General features: G+C 35.7%; 1 protein-coding gene across 1 annotated transcript; it reads right to left on the reverse strand.

Moving 5' to 3' along the window:
- Window positions 1–59: 59 nt before the first annotated feature.
- On the reverse strand, window positions 60–27901 carry LOC121040698 (tenascin-R-like). The gene is made up of 14 exons (XM_040491341.1): window positions 27108–27901; window positions 26078–26209; window positions 23943–24075; window positions 23209–23466; window positions 21663–21877; window positions 18678–18867; window positions 18030–18335; window positions 15884–16159; window positions 10354–10623; window positions 4611–4871; window positions 2837–2967; window positions 2525–2654; window positions 746–896; window positions 60–292 (listed from the first exon to the last, which is right to left on the reverse strand). The coding sequence occupies exons 1-14, from the start codon at window positions 27153–27155 to the stop codon at window positions 121–123; spliced, it is 2673 nt and encodes an 890-aa protein (XP_040347275.1). The 5' UTR covers window positions 27156–27901; the 3' UTR covers window positions 60–120.

The raw sequence follows: 27901 nt of genomic DNA on the forward strand, positions 1-27901 counted from the left end.
ATAAGTGATAGAGGCAGGAATACAACTCAGGCATTTTCCAAGTTAAGTGCCGTGTTCTCTTCTCTTCAAGCATGCCATAAACCACTTCCATTTTCATTCATTTTTAATTAGATATTGGCTTTAAACACAACCATTTCCATTATTTTTTGCCCATGAAAAGTCAATTAAATATAAAATAAACTTACAAGTGCTAACCATGAGGACAGTGGGATGGCTTCTTTTCAGTCCCTTGGTAGTTATAACACTAATTAAAAAGTCAGTCCCTGAAGAAAGGCTATTAAATGTGAATGCCCTGCACATTAAAAAAAATTCATGTATTAAAACATTTAGCTCAGAAACATTTGGAAAACTCCCATCTTCTCACCCTGTCTACAAAGAGAATTTTACATATAAGTCTTGTGGTGTTTTTATTGTCTATCACAGAAACAATCTGCTATGCTTCATAAGCATAAATAGTTAATTAGAAATCATAGCCTCTTACACAGAGAAATTCACTTAAGTCAAAAAGTGCGTATTATACATACAAGCATGAGATATCCTGTATTAATTTATTATTATTTGCAAAACAGATTTGTCACTGTATCTCAGACATTTTCTAATCACATCGTAGCCAAAAAAGTTGTCTTACAAATTTTCTAATTTCTGTTTATATTAAGCCAGTAGTATAGCATTTGAAAAACATATATAAAATGTTAATCTCATGGTCCATGTAACTTGACACAATTTCTTTTCAGGATTTTCATACCTTTTTGTGGAAGGCAGGGTTTCCTCTTTCATTAAGATTCCGCTGGATATTGAAATAATGTATCCGTCCAGAAGACTTCTAGCTGTAGGCCAGCTAACAGTTATTGCATTGGAGTTTCTACTATGGTTCATAAATTCAACTGCACTTGGGGCTATATCATTAAAACATACACATAAAATAACATTTTCTACCGCACAAAGCACCTGGTCTAAAATAGCCCTGAAACACCCTCAAGATTTGTTTCACTTTCTGCAAACTCTGAGGGTAACCAAAACATTCCTTTTATTCTTCCTGATAGATGATAAGTTAAAAGTCAAAAAAAGAGAAAAAAAAAAACAGCAAGAATAATTTTAAACTTTAAAGTGGAACCAATATATATTATTGTAGTACTATAATCAGTATTTCCCTCGCCTCAAAAATGTAGGGAAAGATTGTATCTTGGTCTTGCACAACTGAAAAGGAACAGAATATGCCACCCCAAAATATGCCTCTTTGGCATAAGGATGATTTTGAGTTGGTTATTCTTAAAAGAAACAGCAGACACACGAGAAACTCTGAAAACTGAGTTAAAAGTTATCCTTTGTAAGAGACTCTTAAATTTACAAGGAAAATCTCCATTCGTAAGGGTGTCTCCCTCCCTACACTAGGAGAAGTCTGACTAAATCTCTAGAAATTCTTGCCAATGGAGAAGGCAGACCTAAATCTGCATAACCACTTTACACTTGTTTACTAGGTTTTCCTAGTAGCCTCCACTAACTGGCTCCCTCGTACCCCCTCAACATTTTCTTTTGTTTTTAGCTGGAGATGGTATTTAAGGTGGTGGCTTAAGCCATTTCAGGGAGTTACTCAGATTCCCTGGGTCTCTCCCACGTATGCATGAAGTATATATATATGTTTATTTCTCTCCTGTTAATCTGTCTTACACAGGTGAGCGGGGGGAAGGGGGGTCCTCAGTAAAGGACCTAGAAAGATGGAGAGAACATTATTTTTCCTCCCAACACCACCAATCTGCAAAGTATTTAATGATTTTTAGGACTCATTCCAATTAAATACCAAATACTGACAAAGTTAATCAGCAGAAATGTTAATTGCAATCTAAATGTGAAATACTCCCTTCTTTCCTAGGGAGAAAAGTTAAATGAAATAGTATATAATATGTATTTTGTTTTGTCTCTAAAATTCTTCCATGTAAAAGAAAAGAACAAAATTGTCAAGAATATTCTCTCCCAATTCCATTCTTTGTTTTTATAGTAAAAGAATACAAGCTATGGCCAGTTCCTAAATACACAAATCAATAAACCACTGTCAAGAATCATTAACATAGTTATTATAGAATAATTGAAAATTTTACTTCATTCAGATATGAAAATGTATACATTTTGCATACATCCTTCCCAATCATCCCTTATTTCATATGACAAGCATGGAATAAATCACCATCTGCCATTGGGAGTAAGTTGCTAACACTGGGGAAATGTCACTTCATTGTCTGCTTGACTGAACAATGAAGAAATTAAATCACAAATGGAAAATCTGGCCAGACCCCAGACAATTAGCTACTCTACTGCCTGGCAATACATTTACAAAAGAGGTTTTTCTGACCCATATAAGGGGAAACCGAAAAAGAGACAAGAGAGGACACTGCTTGCCCATAAAGAAAATCTGGGAATAACAAACTATTGACTAAATCTTCCCTAAAGGATGAAATAAATATTTGAACATTGATTCAATGTTGAATGGAACACTGAATAATACCTCAAGGGCTTACACAGGCTGTACCTGTCTGTATTTCTTTTACGTTAGGAGCACTGTCTTTAAAACCTTCTTTTTCAGTGCAAATTGAAAAAGTATACACTGTCGCAGGATCCAGGTTAGAGAATGTTGCTGCTTCTTGAACTACCTTCTGGACCTATCAATCCAAAAGAATAAATTAGCAACTGTTCATTTAAAAAATGTTCCACAATTCAACACAACCAAATAAGCATGGGGGTTATTTAGTTTCACTACTATCTAACATAAAAGAATGCAGTAATATTGGACTCAGCATGAAAGATTCAAGTTTAATGCTTCCGAGAGCCGCTTCTAACGTACCATGAAAGCAGAAGTACAGTTCATGCATGTGACTTCATAATGCTGAAAATTCCCATCAGCTCGATTCCAGAGAATTTCTATGGAAGAGTCTGTTACTTTGCCCTCATGGATATTTGATGGTGCTTCCAGACCTACCCAAAACACACAACACATTTAAATTCTTCTATGTTTTCTAACTGGGTTTTTCTTTTTAATTTATCCCTTTAAAGGAGGAAAAAAACACAAGGTGAGAAAAGAACAGTAAAGTTTATTAATCAACTATCTTTATATCCTAAATTAAAACAGTTGTTTACACATAACACAACAGTTTATCAAATATAATAATCAGTTGCAATACTCAGAGTTATGGTAAACACCATAACAAGCAGCTAATTTTGATTTTGCAGCAAAAACTACAATAGCAGCAAATTCCCAGGAGCAAACGTACAATACTTAAAAGAAAAAAAAAAGAGATTTAAGCTTTCTGAAACTATTATCATAAACTAAAAAGTCAACATAGAGAAAAATATGAAGTCCAGACGAAGGGGTAAAAGAATCCTCTTTGTATCGAATATTAGCTGAAGCTAAAACCGAATTTTATCTTATGAGCTTTAATTGTTATGTTTTCATGCTAAAGATCCCATTCAGCATAAAGAAAAAGATATTATTTCAGAAAACCTAGAAAAATTGCAGCTTTATACTACTATCTTATATACTGATATATTTTGCCAATTATATCACAATATTGACATATGTAGAAGATCAAGTACTAATTACTTTTAAAAACAAGAACTGTCAAATAGAATGCTGCTCATAATGATTTATAATTTAAATAAGGAAGAGGCAGATTTAGAGATATAATAATACATAAAAATTGTAAGTAAAAACAAAGTATAAATATATATTGAGCTGATTATAAATATGTTAAGGTTCTATTACAACAACGTGATTAGTGGTACCAGTTTGGGAGTATTTTATGAAAAGGTGAGTTTAAACAGTAATAGAAATTTTACAGCTCGCGAGGAAGAAGACACATGGTGGTATAATAATATATGTGAAGATTTATAGACAAGGAAGAGCAAAACATAAAGAACCTGGACATGTTTATAGTCAGAATTATAACATTTTCAGGACTACATATTATTTTTGTATGGCATTTATTACTCTGTGCCATTCATTTCTATATATACGAGGTCAATATCTTAGATAAATGTCATGTATCCCAAATGCTCAAAATGAATTATTTGTAGAATACATGAGTGACTTAAAGAAAAAACAAATCAAAATTGATATGAAATTCAAAATGTAAGTTCTGGTATGAACAAATATAATATGTACTAATTTTAAATATTCAAAGAAGGAAAACATACCCTAATTCTTTCCAGACAAAGGCAGTATGGAGAGAGCAAACACATGCTAAGATTATGTGCTTTGAGAGATACTATTAAGTGTCTCTAGACTCAAAAAATATAACCTAGTTCTCATCTGCCTAAAATTATTCACATTCCTCACTCTTGAAATAAGTCATTGAAAGTTATGATTAAGATTCAAGTATGTTTTCTTCTTAATGGATAGATTTAAAAAACTCATGACTTCTCAATTTTACATAAAGTTAGCTCTATCTGTATACTAGAACAATGAAAGATTAGGTTCAGTAGTAAGGTATTTGTAATTATTTTTAAAAGATCTTTGAAAACAACTGCATTAAAGTGAATGTAGCCTACTAATATAAAATGGGACACAAAGTCAAAATTAAAAAAAAAAAAAAACCTTATGTAAGTCCCAAAATACTTACATGTTTTTACTGCAGGCACATAGTACATATTACTTAGTTTAGTACCACTGATGATGGAAACAAAGAAATTATATTCTGTGCCTGGCGTTAAATTGCCAACAGTTATTTTATTGTCATGTTTCAAAGGCCTGGTAACATTTGGTCCTCCTTCAATTACAATATGTATGCCATCAAACACTCCAGTATCAGGCATTTGAACAAATAAGATTACAGAGGTACTATGACTTTCATATGGGATGACAATTTGGACTGGTTTGGGCTCTAAAAGATAAAAAGAGAGATTTATAATTAGTGTTTTGTTTTGTTTTTTTAATTTCAAGTACATTTCTCTATTTTGTCTGCTATGTTCTAGAATATGTGAAAACACTAAATGCCTGTGCTAACTTATGTTTACTATGTCAGTCAGTAAGGTGGACACTAAGACAGACTGTACATATTTTGGAAGTACTGATTAACTTTAATTTTTTGATTCTCAATAATAGTCTCAAAAACATAGGAAACTGAAATTTTCCAATTTGTTTTACCTTTTTATCTATTTATTAAGCAAAGGCTTTTGAAAACCTATATACTAGGAGGAGTGCTTAAATAAAGTAAATAAGGCCAAGGTTCCTTCTTTCAAAGAGTTCCCAGTCTCAATAAAGAGATACACAAATCACCAACTAGAATCCCAAATGGATAGAGCTGAGTTGGTAAAGTGAACAAAAAGCTATTGAGAATAGGGGAAGAAAAGAATTCTAGGGGATATCACTGGGGAAGGCTTCCAGAGTCTGTGGTTTTTTTATCTGAATCTTAAAGGATAGTACAAGTTTACCGGAAAGAGTATGTGGTAGAGAGAGATGATTAAGAAGGGAATTCCAGACAAAGAGGAAGCCATGAGTGAGGCATAGAAACCAAAAAAGGGCATCATCATCATCATGTATTCAGCCAAGTTCTTTCACCTTTTTACTAGCAAGGCAAGTTACTAGTCACTAATCTTTGGCAACTAGTTGTTAGTCTTTGGCAAGTTGTGCCTTGGTTTCCCTTTCCCTAACATGGGAAAGAAAAGACTAGTATCTACTTTGCAAGGTCCTTGTGATGATTCCATGAGAGATTGTATTTCTACACAAAGGGTTTAGTTCCAGGCGCATGGCAGGTGCTCAGGTGTTTCAAGCCTGGAGTGTGTGTGAGGAACAGGGAATGGAAGACCAGGCATGGAAGGCCACCTCTGACACTGGACGCTGTCTGCGAGAGGCCTTGCATGCCATGCTGTGGAGGTCAGATTTTATCCTGTAGGCACAGGGATTTTGAGCAGACATTTCATTTCATTTTTAGGAACACAGACCGGGCAAGAGTTTAGAGGAAAGATATGCTTACATTTCACACTCTCATTGACCTCTACGTAAGAGCTTTCTTGTACTGTAATCTTCTACTGTGCCATTTAGAGCAGATTTGAAATTTTAGATGATTTCTATTCACATTATTTCTTCCTCAGGTCAATTTTAATATCAAATCTATTTGTAGATTATTGAAATACTACCCAGTTTAACCTTAGATCTGTCCTTTCCAGTAGATATCTTCTTCTAAGATATACATTCTGAAGTATATTTTTTCTTTCAGAGAGTAATTAAACAGTCTTTCCTTTTCAGTTTTGTGACATCTGATTAGATGCAACTGAACTTGTTCTCAATCATTGATACTGTAATTGATAATATGATTCTGCCAATTTACCCAAAGCCAGTACTGTATAAATGGATTTTAACACATACCTATTATTAACATTCTACAATATAAAAACTGTACATTATTTCCATCAATTCATTCATTTGTAATATATAACTTTCTTGCCTTTATCATTTTTCATAGTTATGAAGAAATGTTCAACATATCACCCATAACAAATACCATATGGTATACTACTGTGTTTCAAAGCACTTTAACCATGTTTTTCCTTTTCCAGTTATCTTTTCTTTTTCTGTCATCACTAATGTTTTTTATGGGTTTCCTCTTTAAATTCTTTATAGCTCTCTTCAGTTAAAAAGCTCTACACTAAGCATGGTTTTTCAGAGGCTACTATGACATCCCGTAAGTATCATACCCATCTGGACGTGTGGACAATGACCTGAAAGCTTCTGAATATACCTTGAGCAGAAATTAAACATCTGGAGATTGGAAATGAGTGGCCAGCACAGTCATGGAAACAGTGCACTCCCATGTTCCTGGGTGCTGAAGGTATTTTCTAAGCAGAGACAATGCTTTAAATAGGCATTGTCTAATTCAGTTTCCAAAAGTGTATGGAGTCTGTGACATTCTCTATAGTGGGTAAATATGGGGTTTTCCATCAGTTCCACTTGTTCAGGGAAATGAGACCAATGGCATCAATATATGCCACATTAAAACAGATGAACACAAAGGCTGGAAAGGTATAGAACAGGACAAAGTTCTTCTTTCTCTTCAAATATCTATCCTGAATCTCTGGAAACTCAAGTGAGAGAAGGTTTCACATAAAAAAAAAATAAATGAAATATTTATGAATAATGAGGAAAGACTGTGACCTTTATCCCTACCCATTTTCCTGAAAAAGCTTTTTCAAAAGAAGTGGTAGCATTGAGGGCTGTATGCGTTTTTTTCAATAAAGATAAACACAAGGCCAAAAATTCAAAGGCTTTTATTATAGGCAAGGGAGAATGCGGTCTCAGAGTTTCCCAGTCTATCTTGAAATTGATTCTTCTATACTGAGAGGAAAAAAAGGAAACTCAAACACCAGCTCTTCTTCCCTCAAGAAAACTTGAGTACAGTTAATTCTGCCAACAAAGAGAAACTGCAGAGATAACTGAAATGACTTTCCTGTGGTTGAAATACTAGGAATGGTCATCAGTCCTCAAAGTCACTAGTCCAATTCTATTGAGAAATAAAAATTATAACCTCAAACACTCTCACAGTGCTTGCTTGGTGTCTGAACCCTTAAATTATATTAATTTCACATGTAGATAAGATTATTATCATTCCCATTTTAGAGAGAGGGAACTGATGGCCATTAAAGGTTGTGTGACTTCCTAATGGATGTAAGCTGATAATCATGGAGCTGGAATTCCAACCCAGGCAATCTAGTTCGATGGTCTGCACTCATAAGCACCACCTTCACCCAAAGGTCATATATTACAGTTCAAGTGTGGCACAATAATAACTGGAAATTAAGTTTTGCTAGTTATTTTTAGGATAATTTAGAGAGATGGATAGATATGTTTCAAAGGGAAAAGGGATATCAATGAACATGTAAATTGTTTTTCTTCTACATGTCTACAAAATGTCATTAAAAGGTAAATGTCCTATTGTGCTTGACTGTCTCAATGTGTATGAAAAAGAAATAGGATGTGGTAAATAATAGTTATCAACAAACAATGCAGGGAAAGAATTTCTATGTATGCACACTGGGATAGGTTAATATTTGTTTCATCATCTGAGACAAGTAAAAATGATGAATGATAAATAATCTGATGATGCTAATAGTGCTTACCAAGGTTAATAAATGACTAGAAAAGCCTACGGAATTCTAAGAAATAGTGAAATGCTTGAAGGAACTAAAGATAATTCACCAGAAAGGAAGACTCTATATACACTAGGAACACCTAATGGCTATTTCCAAGCAACTGATGTCCTTTCATGGGAATTAGGGAGTAGTTTGCTCTGTGATGCTCTGGAAAACAGACATGGCCTTATAATAGAGGAAAATTACAGGGATTCATTACAAAATGATCAGAGGCACTATGCTAGCAATTGCCTATCAGGTGAGGCATTGGTAAGATGATCTCTGTCCTAACTTCAAATCCTCAAATTCTGTAATTTTTCCTGGGATGTATATATGTTAATCATGTTTCAGCATCCATGTAGAAGAGCAGTTTTGCAAAGAAGTGTTTGAATTAAACAGAGTCAAGAACTGTGCTTAGACATGGAGATATAAAGCTGAGTAAAAATTTTAAAAAGCTCATTATATCTAGAAATGGAGATAAAATTTTTATATTTGAGATGGAAGGGGGGTTGAAATATGCCAAGTTCCATGGAGTCAAAGAAAAATAGGATTTTAGAGCTGGAAGTTGATTTAAAAATGTATTCAATAATCTAAATTTTTAGAGAGAAAACTTAGCACCTAGATGATGTGGGGGCACCCTAACCTCATACTGCTAATAATTGGTTACAGTTTATTTCCTATCTATGCATTTTAATTTCCATACTTCCATTCTGCTGATAAAAATTTAGGGGTTGATGGGCATGAAATAATTTTTTTTAGCAATATCTCTTTTTCATGTGTTTTCTTTTAATTTTTTCCTATGATAATTATCTTCAGGTATGTTTCCTTAGAAATTTAAATATGAAAGTTATATACAAATTTAGTTTTAGTCTTTGGAGCACAAAATGGGAAGATTCTACATTGACTCATATCATTCTACATTGATTCATATCATCAACTTGCCTGCATAAAACTCTCAATGACTTCCCATTGCCCTCAAAACAAACTCAAAAGCACAGCCTAGGGGTGCCTGGATGGCTCACTGGGTTAAGCATCTGACTTCAGTTCAGGTCATGATCTCCCTGATGGTGAGTTTGAGCCCCATGGTGGGCTCTGTGCTGACAGCTGAGCCTGGAGCCTGATCCAATTCTGTGTCTCCCTCTCTCTCCCAGCCCCGCCCCCACTCACCCTCATTCTCTCTCTCTCTCAAAAGTAAACATTAAAAAAATAAATTAAAAGAAAAAAAGGCATAGCCTACAAGTTCTATGTGATCTAACCCCTGCATACTTCTCCAATATCACTTCTTATTCCCCTTCTCCCTCTTCATTAGACACCATGTATCAGGCCTTTTTGTTCTCAGATATACCAAGCTTTTTCCTGTTTTTTGGGCTTTGTGCGCCTTTATGCTAGGTGTTCATGCCTAAAGTACCCTTTCTCCATCTTATTACGCTCTGGCTCCTTCTCATCCATTAGGCCTCCATTCAAATACAGCTCCCATTACAGTCTATCTACACTAGAACCATCCACCCCTCTTCAGTTACTCTCTATCACGTCACTCTGCTTTTTTTCCCTGCTAATGTTTATCACAATTTATAAATATCCATAAATATGATTTATTTATTTCCCATTTCTTTTCATTCTCCCTCCTTAACAGATTTTTCAATGATTATCTATTGAGTGAATTAATCGTATTTGAGAAAGAACATAGATTTCTGTCATTGGTTTGGTCCTAAACCTATAAATACTGTCAATATTTTATGTCAATGTTCTACAACAGCAGGCCTTTGTTGATTCAATAATAATTACAAACATTTATATAGCTATATGTTTATATAGCCTATAGCTATAGGCACTGTTCTAAGTCCTTCCCTTTATTAAATCAGCTAGTCTCAGGAAAACCCATAAAATACAGACTATTATTTTCTTCCTCTTTACAAATGTAGAGAGAAACTAAGGCATAAATAGGTTGAGTACATTGCCCAGGGTCACTCAAATAGTTCAACCCAGATAAACCGAGGTAGTGTGGCTTTAGGGTCAAGTTCTTAGCCATAGACAATGCTGCCTTTATTTAAGCATTAAGCATTTTCAGGAGAAAAGAAATACAAACTGCTCCAGGTCCTGAGGCTACCATCAGACAAACACGCCTACAATCTATTTACAAGGGTAAAACCTGCTACCAGAAGGATGTATAGGGGAATATTTTGCAATACTCCCAAATCAGCAAATATCTGTTATGAATGAAAAATATTTGATTCTCACTTAGAGTTTGTTGAATAGTTACCAGCTCACTCAAGTTCCCATTCATCATTGTTGCCATTCCAATGTCATATGTCATTCCAGGGGTTAAATTATCAATCTTGAATCTATTAGCATCTTTTACAAAAAGCTTCCTGACTTCTCTTGCATCTGATATGGGTTTGATTTGAATGTAGACCTCATGGCCATCTTGTGGGAGTTCCCAGTGAAGAATTATACTGTCCTCTCCCACATCTTCAGGTTTAGCATGAACTTTCTGAGGAGGATTAATACCTTAGAGAAACAGATAAATAGATACACTTATCTTAGTTTATTGTTAACATTACTCTTGCTGTTGTAAAAATGTCTTAACCCAATATTAGTTAATGGTTAAAGTAAATTTAGCAAATCCCTATATCACTGTCTTGAAACTCAATTTTAGAGAAAAATGTGTCTTGTTATTAGTATGCAAGATTTGTCAATAAGATTAAGCACATTATACATCAAGGGAAACTAAAAAGTATCTAGCAAATTCTTCACATTTTAAGGGTGCCATCAGAGTAACGTTCCCATTGCCAAAATTATTCATTTTTTCATCAAATGCGCATAGGCACCCATCTCAGCATGTAGAGTACATCAACAAAAAACAAAGGTCACTGTCTTATGGAGTTCATATTCTAATGGGCGGAAAATAGACAGTAAACAATCATATACCAAAGTGTATATTATATAGTACATTAGATATGACAGTGCTAAGGTAAAAAAGAAAAAGTAAGCTAAGGTTAGCGAGAACAGTAGTGTAGTGGCTGTAGGGAGGAAGTTGTGGTATTAAATAGGGAATCCAGGGCAGGTGTCTTTGAAAAGATAAGATTTTGGGGTGCCTGGGTGGCTCAGTCAGTTAAGTGTCCAACTTCAGCTCAGGTCATGATCTCACTGCTAGTGAGTTCAAGCCCCACATTGGGTTGTGTACTGACAGCTCAGAGCCTGGAGCCTGCTTCAGATTCTGTGTCTCCCTCTCTCTCTGCCCCACCCCCATTTGTGCGCGCGCGGGTGCGCGCGCGCACGCGCGCGCTCTCTCTCTCTCTCTCAAAAATAAACATTAAAAAATTAAAAAAGAAAAGATGAGATTTTCAGCACAGCAGGTGAAGGAGGTTAACAAAGTTAGCCATGCCATGTCTGAAAGAAGAGTTTTCCAAGGGGCACCTGGGTGGCTCAGTTGGTTAAGCCTCCAACTTCAGCTTAGGTCATGATCTCACGGTTTGTGAGTTCAAGCCCTGCATCGGGCTCTATGCTGACAGCTCAGAGCCTGAAGCCTGCTTTGGATTCTGTGTCCCCCCACTCTCTGCCCCTCCCCTGCCTGCATTCTGTCTCTCTCTCTCAAAAATAAATAAATATTAAAACAAATTTTTTATAAAAAATAAAAAAAGAGTTTTCCAGGAAGGAAAAAAAAAGCAAAAACAAAAACAAAAAAACAGAAGGCTTCATAGGCTTTCACTTTGAACAAAGCAGGTAGCAACTACAGTGATATACAGAAGCATGATCTCTCCTAAATTTTAAAGAATCACTTGGGCTATTATGTTAATAATAGAGAGGGTCAATGGTAGAAACAGAGGAGCAAGCCAGTACTCTTGGCAGGGAGGGTGGCCAGGATGACCACAGGCCTAAGGGAAGCCGTGGCAAGTATTGGAATTCTAGATTTATTGCAAAGATAGAAACAACTGGTTATCCTGACAGATTGGGTGTAGGCTGTAAGAAAAACAGAAGAGTCAGTGATACCTTCAAGGTTTTTGACCTAAACAACTGGATGAAAGAAATGGCCATGAATTGACCTGAGAGGACTATAGGCAGATTTGGATGGAAACATCTGTAATTCCATTCCATTCCATTTTGGACATGTTGAATTTAAGATGTCTATCAGAGATCCAAATGAGATATATTACTGAATAAACATATTTAGGTCTGAAGTTCAGAAGAAAGGCCTGGGGCTAAAGATATAAACTTGGGAGTCATTAACATATAGATGCTTTTAGCTTGGCACTGGTATTTATCACAAAAATGGCTAGAATTTTATATTACTCCTCTAATTTCTGAAAGGTATGGCACTCATTTGGAAATAGAAAGGACAGTATCAGGTTGTGCTTGCCATTCTTGTAGAATATCACCAGATATTCTATCATAATAACTGACAAAATACTTTGGCTTCCTCCTTACACAATTTATTTATCAAGCCTTGTGATTTTTTTTTTTCAACGTTTATTTATTTTTGGGACAGAGAGAGACAGAGCATGAACAGGGGAGGGGCAGAGAGAGAGAGGGAGACACAGAATCGGAAACAGGCTCCAGGCTCTGAGCCATCAGCCCAGAGCCCGATGCGGGGCTCGAACTCACGAACCGCGAGATCGTGACCTGGCTGAAGTCGGACGCTTAACCAACTGCGCCACCCAGGCGCCCCAAGCCTTGTGATTTTTAATACAATTCTCTAGAAATAGTAATTCCCTCCTTTCAGTCTTGTTTGTTCTGCATTATATTCTTCCCTAAATTTTAATAGTTCATCAACACAAAGGTCAATCATGTCCAAGAATAATTATGTAATTTTAAACCGTTCGGTAGTTCAAATAATATTTAAGGAATTCTCTATGATTTCCATAATTACTTTGTTCCCAGGAACTATAATTTGATTTTTTATTTGAACTTCATTTCTTTATCAACACAATAAAACACCACATTGTAAGTATCAGAGAATGCTATAATAATCCAATTAGAAAAACTTCCCCCTAGAATCCAGGGTGAAACAACTTCAGAACTTTGTTCTTGTATAATTACAAAACTTAAAATACTTCCTTCAGTGGAGGACTGAGATGAAATCTACTGGATTTCATTACATAAGCAGAGATTGAGGAAATGATGAGATTTGGTGAATCTGTGATTCCCCTGTAATTACTGACAGAATTTTCTTGCATCCATGTGCATTTTTATGGGAGAGGGTCTGTTAATTTTTCCATGTCCTCAAAAGTCTCCATGACCCCCCCAAAAGCTGAATTTTACTGAATAAAATATACTCCTTCATACGTATGAAGGTTCTTCATGTTCTGTGCCTAGCTTACATTTTTTAGACTCTCTCCACATGCCCCCTGTACTCCAGCCTTGCCAAACAATGTATAATTTGCTCATGTTCTAATGCCATTCCTTTCTAAAAGCCTTATCTGGCTTTCCCAGGTATGGCTAGATAGATTCCTCTCCTTTAGTCCTCTCTGCCTGTGCACTTGCTCTCTGCCCTGCTTGCAGCATCCTCTTGACGACCCCCACCCCCCTCCCCGCTAACTCCTACTCTTCCTCACAACACAGCACATGACTCCACCAGAAGAACTTCTGGGTTAATTGATCCATCTCTATGCTCCCATAGTACCCGCAGCATAACCCCTGTAGTAGCAACTATAATACAGCATCAGCACTGTTTCTCAATTTATTTGTCTTATTCTATTAGCATGTAAGCCGTTTGAAGGCAGAGGTCAGGTTTTACTCCTCTTTGCATCTCTAGTACCTGTTGTGGTTCCTGATTCTAAAAATTAATTTGAGTGAATAATGAATGAAAAAAGAATATTGCCTCAACCTTAGGAGAGTAAAAGAGCACTGGAATACCAATACCTACATTTGCACTGCTGTGTCACGTCAGCTTACAGTTAATATGCACAGCAAATAACCCCAAAATTAAAAGTGCAGACACATGTACCTTTCTCTTGTTCCTCTATTAAATAGGTACATGCCATGGGAGATTTTAATTTAGGTTCGAAATTAATGATCTGTGAGAAATCCTCCTAGTCTCCCTGTCAGTTAAATTTGGAAGCACTTTGGGGTGCCTGTGGGGCTCAGTTGGTTAAGCCTCCAACTTCTGCTCAGGTCATGATCTCACAGTTCATGGGTTAGAGACGTGTGTGGGGCTCCGTGCTGACAGCTCAGAGCCTGAAGCCTGCTTCATATTCTGTGTCTCCCTGTCTCTCTGCTCCTCTCCCACTCCCACTCTGTCTATCTCTCTCTTTCAAAAATAAATGAATATTTAAAAAATGGAAGCATTTTGGAGTGCCTGGGTGGCTCAGTCAGTTGAGCATCTGACTCTTGATTTTGGCTCAGCTCATGATCCCAGGGTCATGGGGGCGAGCCCTGCATAGGGCTCCATGCTGAGTGTGGAGCCCAGTTAAGTTTCTCTAGGTCTCTCTCCCTCTCCCCTCCCTCCCACTTTCAGGCACTTCTCCCTCCAAAAATCAACTAAAAATAAATGTTTTTGTCCTCCCTTAAAAAAATGGAAGCATTTTACAGAGAAGAGATCTATCATTACATTACCAGAGGGGGATTGGGGCTGGAGAGTGGGCAAAAGGGGTGAAGAGAGTCATTTGTAACATGATGAATGGTAACTAGAACTTTGAGGGTGGTTACTTTGTACTGTATACAGATGTTGAATTATAATGCTTTACACCTGAAACCTACATGATGAAAAAAAAAGAAAAAAGAAAAAGAAAAAGAAAGCATCTCTGTAAGTGTAAAAGATTCAACCAAGCATTTATCCATTGAAGGGTGCTTTGTCTGAGCTCAGCGAAGAAAAAACATCAGCTATCTACCATCCGCTTGGAAAAATGCTTTTGCTTAGGATTTATAACATTGAATACATGTATTTAAGTATTTGCATTTAGTAAGCATTAAATAGTATCTTTTGTTTTTATTTTCAAAGTATCCCTAGTATTCCCAGTGAGCATGAGAAGGCTAATTAACTATGGCTACGCATGTTTTGCATTCCTGCTACCTCAGCTCTAGTGTACATTTTAGCTGCTGTGATTTTATTGGGAATTTCAGCCAAAGAACTTTGCATATAGGCGTGTTAAATACACACGCACAAACAAAACAATTACACCCACAGGGATATTCTCCAAAACCTACTTAGTTATGGATTGTTTCATACAATAGTATTTATCAAAAAAGTTGACTTATACTTAAGGGGGTAAATATATTGCTTAATTAAAAGATAGATTACGTTAATGATCATGTTCTAGACAAGAATTCAAAACTGCCATGTGGAGGTGAATTATTAGAAATACATTGGCCAAAAGTCCTGGGATGAGACTGCCCCCTAGAGGTCAATTCATCACACTGTGTGAGAAAAGAAGAATCAAGTAAAACTACATTTGCAGACCTATTTGTCGGATATAGTGTTATTAAAGAGAACTGGATGAACTAATCTTCGTGTTTCATGATAATTTCTTTTCCAGACAAGGCTATTATAATAAATATGTCTTCTGGGAACTCTGGTAGGAACAATGCAGATGCTTAAAGAGTTCATATAAATCTAAATGAACTTAGTATTTAGAATCTATGCTTAATTTTGATTCAACACTCAAATGTTTAACTGTGAGTATTCATACCAATGAAGGATCAGTATAATTTCAGCAAATATGAATTTAAAAATATGAAGTGTATATATATATATATGTATATATATATATATATATATATATATATATATATATATATATGTTTTTTTAAGGCAAAATTAGTCAGTGCTTACCTGTCACAGCTGAAATAGGTCTCTCAGAGCAGCTTAGAGTTCCTCTTTCGGCTACACTGAATAGATATATCAGATACTGATGGAAAGGTTTGAGATCTCCAATTCTCATTGATGTGTTGAGTTTTTCAACAAACACCTCTTCGGATTTATTGTTTTCAACATCCAAAATCGTCACAAGATAATGGTGAAAAGATACAAGATCTGGGGGATTCCAGTGTAAAAATATTTCTGTTGGAGTCACATGAATAACTGTGACATTTTGAGCTGATAATGGGCCTAGGAGATTTTAAAAAATCAGAAAAAAATACATCATATTAGTGATATGGTTTGTCAGAGTAATCTCTCACCTCTCACTACTTCCCTACTACTCTAGTCTAGAGAGAAAAGGAAAACTGGATTTGAGTCCTGGCTTTTCCAATGCAAGTCTCTACTCCCTGAGTAAATTCTTTACTGTCTCAGAGCCTCCATTTTCTTGACTGTAAATGGGAATTATAGTAGTAGCTGTCTTGTAAAATTATTATGAAGATTAAATAAGGAATGTAGAGCAGTTGGCAAAGTGTTTAACACATGCAATTGGTTCAACCATTATTTTTATTACAAACACTACCAAAATGGCATTTCTAGCATTCCATGATCACATCTTACGTGTTTTTTAACTATTCTGTCTTGTCAAACTAAACAGCAGGGACTTCATTCTATGTGTTCCTCATTCCCATCATCACTAGAACTCAGACATTCATCCTCTTACAGAAATATTTCCCCACTCCAAACCATTTCACCCAGTGCCAGGCAACAGTTTTCCTAATTAATCCTTCCAGATTAATTTTCTTTAAAAAGCACCTTGTGCATATCAGCTTCAAACTCGTATGCACCCCATCTTCCCAACATGCACGCACATGCGCGCGTGCGTGTGCATGCGCGCACACACGTACACACATTCTTCTTGATTCTTACTTTAGAAATAATAGCTGAAGACTTTAAATGAGACCATCTGGGTTCCTGTATGGTTTAACAAAGCATGTTCCTCTGGTCAGTTTACTTAACCTTTCTGAAACTCAGTTTTCTCATTTCTACATAGCTACTCCAGGGTTGAGGTATGACCTTTGAGAGATTATGCACTAACAGTTTTTTGTAAAAGGTACAGCAAGTCTTAGAAACTATAGTCTTAACAGATTTCCAATGCTTTTTAAAAAAATATTTAATGTTTATTTATTTTTGAGAGAGAGGGAGAGAGAACATGAGCAGGGGAGAGGCAGAGAGGGAGGGAGACATGGAATCCGAAGCAGGCTCCAGGCTCTCAGCTGTCTGCACAGAGCCTGACACAGGGCTCAAACTCACAGACCACAAGACCATGACCTGAGCCGAAGTCAGACACTTAACCAACTAAGCCACCCAGGCGCCGCCCCCCCCCCCTTTTTTTAAATTAAAAATTTTTTTTTTCTTTTTGGATTTCCAATGCTTCTGAGGTCAAGTCCAATCATGTGAGACTAACACTACCATGCCTCCCAAATCTGGTACCACTTATGACACAAACTGATTTACCCTGATGCCTGAGAAAATCTCCAATCACACTACATACACTATTCTTTTCCCACAAACTCATATCTCCACACTTTTGCTCACAATGTGCTTTTCTTCCTTCAAGTTTGAATCTAAGTCTCGTATTTCCTTGTGCCTTCCTGTTACCCATCTTCTGCATTCTAGAAAGCATTTCTTAAATGTCCCACTGACTAGGAATTAGGCCATTATATTTTGCAACAGTTTGCTACCATTTGCTTGCTTTTACTTTTACACCTTACAAATTCTCTTCATTGTAAGCCTCCCCAAATTCAGAATACATACCTGTTTATCTCCTGCTCTTAGCACATATCAAAATGTAAGTTCCACAAAAATGTATTAATTATCCACTGTGGGCTGGGCACCAGTCTAATTGGTGCTATAAGACAAACAGATATAGTTCCTGCCCTTATGGGTTTATAGTTGAATAGAAAAACCAAAGATATAAATACATCATTGTAATTTAAAATGGCTAAAGATATAGGTATGCCCAGAATGTTATGAGAAAATACTAGACCTTCAGGAAATATCTGCTAATTATAATATTCAATATTTGAAAAATCATACTTTCAGATGTTTTGTGACTTACGTGTTTCAACAACGAATATTGAAGTTAACATAGTTTTTGCCTCCCATTCATTTATTGCAAAGAGTAAAAATCTGTAAACATGGCCAGGACACAATTGGGTAATTGTTTTTTCTGTTGCATTTGGGGATATGCTGTCAAAATGTTGTTCTTCTGTATAATCTAAATAATATTTAATAATAATTTTATATCCCAGTTTTAGCCACTTATCCAAATTATTCCAACCATTCGAATTATGCCAACCAAATACAACTTCAGTTGTTCCGATATCCTTTATATAGATTGAAAGGTTTTCCTGCAGAGAAAGTGCTGAAAAAAAATAGAGAGGAGCATTACTTGTAACTAGAAATCATAATTCTATCTTTAAAATAATAAAAGGGAGAGGGGCGCCTGGGTGGCGCAGTCGGTTGAGCATCCGACTTCAGCCAGGTCACGATCTCGCCGTCCGTGAGTTCGAGCCCCGCATCAGGCTCTGGGCTGATGGCTCAGAGCCTGGAGCCTGTTTCCGATTCTGTGTCTCCCTCTCTCTCTGCCCCTCCCCCGTTCATGCTCTGTCTCTCTCTGTCCCAAAAATAAATAAAAACGTAGGAAAAAAAATAAAATAATAAAAGGGAGATACATGATATGAGAATATCAATAAAAAATAATTACACTCGTATTTGCAAATATATGGCAGTGGAACATAACAGAAAAATCTTGTAAAGAAATAGTTTGATCCAGTTGCATTTTGCTGTAACATGTAGCAATCTGTTTCATTCTTGGGTAGCAGTGGAAAAGAAAAGATTTCATTTTTCTTAAGGCCAAAAGATGATCCATCTATCCATGTGAGATGACCTTCTTTCTGAAATAAGATATACAAATTAATAAGCCAATTTGAACGAAAAGTGTCATATCTTCAAATACTTCTCCTTTGTGAGTTATTCTGAGCTAGAGACAGAGTTCACTTTTATTCATTCATTAGCCATAGGTCTTCAGGCAAACTGCTGAATTTCACATTACACCTTTATTTTCTCATCCAAAAAAAGTGGGTATCATAATATTACTTGCATCTTAAGCTATCCAAGGATTAAAGAGGCAGTGCATGTGAAGGGACAGACCATTATTCATTAGCTGTTAGTTACTTTATTTCAAGTCATCACATAAGTCACATGTGTCGGTGGAGGTTGCCGACACCTTTCTGCTAAGGGATGTCACTGGTGACCATCACTGACCTCAATTCTCACATATAAGAGATGTTAATACGTTCCAATTCCACCTAACAGAATGGAGGAATACTGTTTCCTTGAAAAATTTATTTTTCAATAAAAAAATTTATTTCAATGCTTTATTGAATATATAGCACAGCAGTTTTGAAAACAGTCAGAGGCTCAGAGGCAGTATGCTTCAGAGGTTAGGGCACAGTGTTGGTCAGACTGACACAGATTCAAAGCCTGGCACGGGCATTTGTCAGCAATGTGACCAGGATTCTTCTGAACTCCATTTTCCTTACCTATAAAGGAGAATGATAGTGCCTACCTCATAAAGTTGTTGTGAGAACAAAATAAGAGTTACCAATATAAACTTTCTAGATTGGAATTTAGAACTATTAGCCTTTATATTCCTGCGAAATGCCAGCCTCTAACTGGAAGCTGGGAACGCAATGATGAACAAGACACAGTTTTTATCCTCCACGTCCAGTAACAAATTCACACTTATTCAGCATGAGTGGATGGGGAGATTAATTTCTCTACCTGTCACAGGCTTATAACCCTGCAGGTGACTTTGATGGTTAACCTCAAGAGACCAGCTTGATGCAGAGGTTAGAATATAATGGTTAAGAGCAGACTCTGATGCATTCCACGTGGGCAAGTTAACCTCCCTGGGCACCAATTTCCTCACATGTCATACAAGAAAAGCACATAGCAGGGTACTTAGAACTTTGGAGACATTGTATGACTCAGCTATTAGTATAAAGGAAGTTCTTCTTAATAGTTACCTTGATGTTTCATTTACCTCCTAAATTATTTTTAAGTATCGTAAAAGCAGTGACTGTCTTAGACTCCTTCGAATACACAGTGACCATGACGGTGCCTTGGGAATCTTCACTTTGGTATCATGACCATATGACCTGGACCTTATAACAGAAACCAGTAACCAGAACTACAAGAAGAGTACATTCTAATTTAACAGTTTATAACAATCATGCTAACAGCAGGAAACAACTATATGTACACTAACTGGTCTGCTTGAAAAGAGACTGGCATGCTGGGAGGCAGGCTTGTAAGATGTCGGAGATGAACTGCAGTTTGAGGAATCTCTATTAGAGCTTCATCCACTGCCCATGAAAAGATAAAGGAGGCTCAAAAAGAGGAAGATGAAAATGTAATTAAAGACTGTCAATAGCTTTCCCCAAGCTTATGCCAAGTTTCACAGAAAAATTGGTATCAAACTGATAGGATTTGCCTTGGGTCACTACATGCCAGGCTATCCCATGGAGAACAGATTTATTTTTGAATGGCAGGAAATTTTTAAAAAATGGATCATCAAGAAGAAAATACAGACTAGACAGAACTGTGCTAGGTCTTGGGTTTTCCCACACAAAGCTGACCAAAATGAAATTTCATGAGATATTCCATAGTGATAAGAACGTTTGAGAAAGTGTCACACCTTCCTTATCTCACCAGTATTGAGTAAAATCTTCAGATCTTTCCACATCTCTTCTGGTAAAATTAAATTTCATAAACCTGCATGTTGTAAGTAAAAGAAAATGAACAAATCTTCCATATTTGCAGGTTCACATTACTGTATTGTTCATGGAGGTGATAAACAGAGGAAGTGGAGCAGGTTGGTGAGGATATGACATGACGGTCTGGGCATTGTTAAAGTGTCTGTGGAAAATTCCAGAAGCAATAATCAGAAGAAAATTAAATAAATGTCTGGAGCTCATAAGAGACAAGTGGGCTGAGTAAATATTTAAGAACAATTGGGCTAGGTGGTAAATAACTGAAGAAATGGATGAAATCACCAACATTTAAGACAGGTCTAGGGAAGACCGAAATTAAAGCAACCCTACATAAAGAAATAGATGCCTACAAAAGAGATTGAAGGGGGTGGGAAGAGACAAATAGGCAGAGAACATTAGATTTTTATGGTGATGAAAATATTCTGCATAATACCATAATTACTGTCTATTATTATACATTTATCCAAACCCATAGGATGTATAGCACCAAGAGCGAACCCTAATGTCAACTATGAACTTTGGGTGATTATGATGTGCCAGTGCAGGTTCCTCAGTTGTAATAACTGTACCACTCTGGTAGGGGATGCTGATGATGGGGGAGGCTATGTATATGTGGAGACAGGCGGTATGTGGGAAATCTCTGCACGTTCCCCTCAATTTTGTTATGAACCTAAATTGCTCTAAAGAGAGGCAAAGGTGGGGGAGGATAGGCAGGGAGGGAGAGACAGAAAGATTGACACAGAGAAACAAAAAGAAAACAGGGTCTGGCTTACAAGAAGTACTCAGTATTTATTGAATGGGGAAGGAAGGAAGGAAGGAAGGAAGGCGGCGGCCCCCCCCCGCCCGCCCCGCGGGAGGGAGAGACTGGGGGGGGTAAGTTTTATCATTTTATGCATTTCTTTACATATACTTACCTTCAAATCATTAAGACCAGTCCATATTATTATTTGATTCTTCGACCTGAGGAGTGAAAATATAAAGTTTTTTTCCTCTTCATTTTTTATATCCACAAGGTGTGCAGAACTTAAGGATAACTTACAATGTTGCTCAGCTATATCCCACGGCATACTCTCTTTGCTAATTTTATAACAGCTATTTTTTAATGCTACCCATCCTCGTGAACATGAACCTACCAAAAGAAAAATGTTTTGTGAAAGATGAATTCAGGAATATAACATTTCATAATTACATTTCTTAACATCTATGGTAGTTAACCATGAAAACCTCATAGTATTAATGATGCACTTTTCCCTATATTTTTCCCAAATGAGCAAAAGTGCTAAAGTTGCTATTAGTCAAGTAGTAAATGAATTACTACCAATTAAAATAGTTTTTAAATAGTTGTAAGAATTAATTATGCAAAATTATTGTCAAATTATAACTTAATTAAAATAAAAACCACAGATTTTTTTTTTTTAGTCACTTTAGGTTATCCTTCCTTTCCCTTCCTCTTATGAAGACTTTTTAAGTTTATTTCAGGTTTATTTTTATTTTCAATAACTAGACATAATACTGGCTAAGAACTGTTCTCTCTGCCACTGCTACTTGGCTTCAAATGGGTTCACCTTTCAAAAAACACTTAAGTCTTTTTCTCTAAGATTGCACACCATAGAAACACAGGAAAATATCAACCTGCTGAGAGTATATATTATACTTTAACTCTTGTTGGTATTTTATCAATGTTGAAATTAGGAAGATGTGTGAAGGATGTTTTGAAGAAACTGTTGTCTTGTTTTTGTTTTTGTTTTTATAGAAGGAGGATGGGAAGAGGCAATGCTTAATTACCTTACTATCTTTTCCTTACTACTCACATGTTTCTCTACTTCGCTTGTAAACATATATTGTGGTTCAAGTTTATTCCTATAGAAGGTATTAAAATAGGACTCTTAGCCCATCACAGAGAGTGTATCACCCTGATTAGCTGTCTCTGACTCTCTCCTCTTTTCTTAAATCTTTTCCCACCATGTGGAGGAAGGAAATGGATCTGAGAAGCCATAAAAAATTAAATACATTCCCCTTCCCTTGCAGTATTCCAAATTTTGGTCAGGTCTGATGTGGGATGAATAATGGAGAAGTCTCAAATAGGATGAAAGATTGATATTTTTATGTTGGATTTTAATAGACTTGTTAATACCAGAGACTATTTATAGATACTTTAGTCACCTATAAAGCTACCAACGATTGCCAGAGTTAAGGAAAACAGAACCTATTTGGTTCAGTTTTTTAAAAGTGGTGGAAGGAAAATAAAGTTGGCTCTTAACTTAAGCTTGCTAAATCCAGCTTGTTCACTAAATCAGTCAAATGTCAGAATGATATAGTTAGATAAAAAGGGACTATGTTAGTTCATTTGCTAGCAGTTTACAGTGGCTAATATTAGGCTGAACACTTTTGAAAAGAACAATACATCTACCAAGTTATCTACAAGATATATATTAATAATGAACCAAATATCGATAATACCTGTTTCTACTTGAACATCCAGTCTCTGAAATACATTTATAAAATCCAAATGCAATTGTTTAAATTCAAACTTAAAAGCATATAAGGTTGCAGGTTTTAAATTAGCCCACTCATAAGCTGTAATATTATTTTCCATAATTTGTGTAGAATTACTGAGAGATATTGACACTAAAATGTCACTGGAAGACAGCACACTCCAGTTAAAGGAAACACTCGTGCTTGTTGCTTTTGTTTTAATATTGCTAGTTGAGAAACCCCCTAAAAAATCAAGGACCATAATTAGTTGGATTCAAATAAAACTGAATGAAACACAAGATACCGAAGTATATTACAAAAGAATCACCATGAGAGGAAAGCATATTATCTACTATAAAATATTTTCTAGACTCTATGGGAGTTTCTTGTACTCTACCTAAAATGAATGACTTAGATTACAAATCTGCATTATAATATTGTAGATAATATGGATTACATGTAACATCTCTATTATGCCTATCTATTCATATTAGTACACATCAAGTGTCAAAAATGAAAATCTTATTCTTACTTTAGTTTACAATTTCCTTTAAATTTTGAAATTTACATTATGTTAAAAAACAAAACACTACATGATGATGCAATTTTGGACTATCATATACCTGTTAATTACTGTAAAATTCAGATTATCTGGTAATAAAATTGTTTCCCTTTTATAATTAGGCAATATAGATGAACAAAAAATACAAATTACTTACGGGTTTCAAATGACTTTTCACTTAAAATTTGTCCATGTTTTATAGACTGTAGAATGATGTGATAGTCTTCATTTTCCTCTAGTATTACTGACTTTGAAAGTTTTTGCAAGTCTGCAGGAACGCTTTTGACATTCTGTAAATAATTAGATTCATCTGCTTGTGAAGTATTTGTTAACTGTGTCAGGTACATTCATTAAAAGACTGACTTTTGTACATTTCTTTTATAAGAGGCAATTTTTCATACAGAATGTAAACATACACAGAAAATACTTATTTTTACATAAATGATATTTTATTTATTTTTTTTTAATTTTTTTTCAACGTTTTTATTTATTTTTGGGACAGAGAGAGACAGAGCATGAACGGGGGAGGGGCAGAGAGAGAGGGAGACACAGAATCGGAAACAGGCTCCAGGCTCTGAGCCATCAGCCCAGAGCCTGACGCGGGGCTCGAACTCACGGACGGCGAGATCGTGACCTGGCTGAAGTCGGACGCTTAACCGACTGCGCCACCCAGGCACCCCTATATTTTATTTATTTAAAAAAATTTTTATTTACCTATTTTGAGAGAGAGAGAGATAGAGAGTGAGTGGGGGAGGGACAGAGAGGGAGAGAGAATCCCAAGCAGGCCTGGCACCATCAGCACAGAGCCCGCTGTGGGGCTCAAACCCATGAACCATGAGAAGATTTAAATAATTACTCTCTGTATATACATAATATAGTGTATATAGGATATAAACTCTCTGTATAGTATATATAGTATATAGTATAGTTAAAAAATCATTCCTATGAAAAAGTTGAGTGTTAATTTGACCACTTACTGAAGATATTTCAAAAAATGCTAACATTTCATACATTAATGAAATAAAAGTAAAAAATCTCAATAACTGCATAGCAAAAGAAAAGTTCAACAAAATAAAAAAAAAAACAACCTATGGAATGGGAGAAAATATTTGCAAACCACAAATCTATAGTGGATTCATATCCAAAATACATAAGGAACTCATACAACTCAATGACAAAAAGCAAACAAACGAAAACAAATAAATAATCCAGTTAAAATAGGCAAAAGATCTGAACAGACATTTTTCCAAAGAAGATATTCAAATGTCCAACAGGTATATGAAATGGTGCTCAACATCACTAGCCGTTAGAAAAATGCAAACCAAAACCACAATGTCAGAATGGCGCCCGTCAGAATGGCTATCAGAAAAAAGAAGAGACAATAAATGCTACATAAGCATATGAAGAAAATGGAACCCCTGTGTACTACTGGTGAGAATACAAATTTGTGCAGCTACTGTGGAAAACAGTATGGAAGGTGCTCAAAAAATTAATGACCCAGCAATTCCACTTCTGGGTATACACGGAAAGGACACAAGATTACCATCCCAAAGAGATATTGCACCCCCATGTTCACTACAGCATTATTTACAATAGCCAAGATACAGAAAACAACCAAAGTGTCCACTGATAGATGAATGGATAAATAAAATCTGGTACACACACACACACACACACACACACACACACACACACGCCCGTGGGAATATTATTCAGCTGTAAAAAAGTAGGAAATCCTGCCATTTGCAAAAACATGGATGGACCTTGAGGGCATTACACTAAGTGAAATCATTCAGACACAGTAAAACAAATACTGATCTCACTTACATGCGGACTTTTAAAAAAACCAAACATACGAATGGATCAGATTGGTGTTTGCCAGAGGCAGGGGTGGGAGGAATACTGGGTGAAGATAGTCAAAAGATACAAACTTCCAATTGTAAGATAAAATTTCTGGGGTATAATGTACAACAGGATGATAATAGGTAACAATACTGTTGTGTACTTGAAAGTTGCAAACAGTTCTCATCACAAGGAAAAACATTTGTAATTATGTGAGATAATGGATGTCAGCTAAACTTATTGTAGTAATCATTTTGCAATATGTACATATATCAAATCATTATGTTGTATACCTTAAACTTACACAATGTTACAAGTCAATTATTATCTCAATAAAACTAGGGGAAAAAATCTCAATAACTATTAAATTCCTATTATGATGCAACATTTAGTCACAACAAATTTACACTATGCTGACTTTTTATCAGAGTCAAGAAAAAGATGCCTTACTTTTTCAGCAAAATTATTAACAAGTTGATATTTTAAAAAATAAAATTCAGGACTTCCTCCCTTAGGAAATTCATCCCATTCAATAAAAACTGTTGTTCGATTATTCATTGGCATATAACAGAAACAAACGATCTGAAATGGGAAAGAAAAGTAACTGTAAAAATAAAATAAAAATACATTCTTGGTTATTACTATTATTTTATTAGCAAACTTACAAAAATTAAGCCTAAACTATGCCAAATTGTAATTGAAAACTATTTTAACAATATCAATTTCTACACACGAATTAGGTAATATCCATTGGATACCCTATTTGTAAACGTAATTTTGAAAGTAACTTAAGAAAGGTAAGTAAATGAGGGCAAAGACATTTAAGATCCATCTTTCTCAAACTAGGAAACACCATGTTCCTGGAGTCAGGGAGAACAAAGAGACCCAAAGTCACAGGAAAAACACAGCACACCCTCCTGGTTTGTCAGCTGTGTACCTTGATGATAATGGCTAAAAAATTAAAATATTTCACAGACATTCTTGGTAACACACTTGCAGTAAAAATGAGTAGAGTGCAAAATGTTTGGCTGAGCTATTTTAGAGGCTCAGTTCATTGATACCATAAAGAAAATGTTAGCAACTGAGATAAAATAGCTAGACTGCAGGTTCAGAGCCCTTTTATATTCCCTAGACGACAAGTAAAGAAGACTTCAGCTCTCAAAAGAATGGTATACTTACCAAAATTCCTACCAAAAACAACCTTAAAATGCCTCACTATACCATGAATTTTACCAAATTCTGATCTCTCTCTCTCTCTCTCCATTGATTACTCCCAATTTGTAAGCAGTGAAAACAGATGCCACCTATCTGCACAGATTTGTGCAACATCTAGCAGAGAAAATTTTTCTTAGGTACCAAATCTAATGTTTAGTGTTATTTCTCTTCAACATACCCCTCATTTTCTAAAACAAACTCAGTGCAACAGTATCCTGTCCATTACCTAATTATTCATAACAAAACACATTCAAAGATGTCTTACCTTAACAACATATTGTAACCAGAGCAATAGAATAATTGATTTCTCCATCTGGAAAATAAAGTATATTCAACATGTATTTTTTTTAGCATCAAAACTAAACTATTCAGTCTTTGGATGTGTGTGTGTCACTTTAATGTCATATCTTTTGAAGTTAGACTGTTCATCCAACTGAATGTTAAGGCATTAACAAGTAAGTGCTGCATAATATCTTCCACCTAAAAAAACTGGAAATACCAGTACTTTCCAACAAATAACAAAATAATTTGCTTCTAGAAGCTGCTATAATTAAACACAAAGGAGGTGTTAGAAGTAAAATGATTTATCAGGCAATTATACAAATTTGCACCGCATTGTGTAAAACTTTCACCTTAATCCATAGAAATCTAGAACAACTACATATTGCCACTTTCTTGGAAGTAATTCCTCACACTCTAAAAATAACACCATCGTTATGAAAAATATTTCAAAACTATTGACGAAATGGGAAAAACATGCAAGTCTTTTCAACTCAATTTCTTTTTAAATACATTTACCTAAAAGCTTGTGCAACTTTTCCTAGGAATCTAGACTCCCTAGGCAACTGAGAACGTTATATTCAACTCAAGATCTAAAGAAAAAAATTAACACACCTAGTATTTAAAATACATCTATTTCGAAAACTGAAAAATATCACTTAAACAGGTCCCTATGATCAATTCTAAAGCCCACTGCAAAGCAAGTTTCTTCCTGCAAAATCCTCTTTAGTTCCTATCAAGGTGTTCACCTCAGATAAAATTCAACCCAGTTAAAAAGAA

Source organism: Herpailurus yagouaroundi, unplaced genomic scaffold (assembly GCF_014898765.1).
Source record: "Herpailurus yagouaroundi ecotype Mexico unplaced genomic scaffold, PumYag 182, whole genome shotgun sequence".
NCBI lineage: Eukaryota > Metazoa > Chordata > Mammalia > Carnivora > Felidae > Herpailurus > Herpailurus yagouaroundi.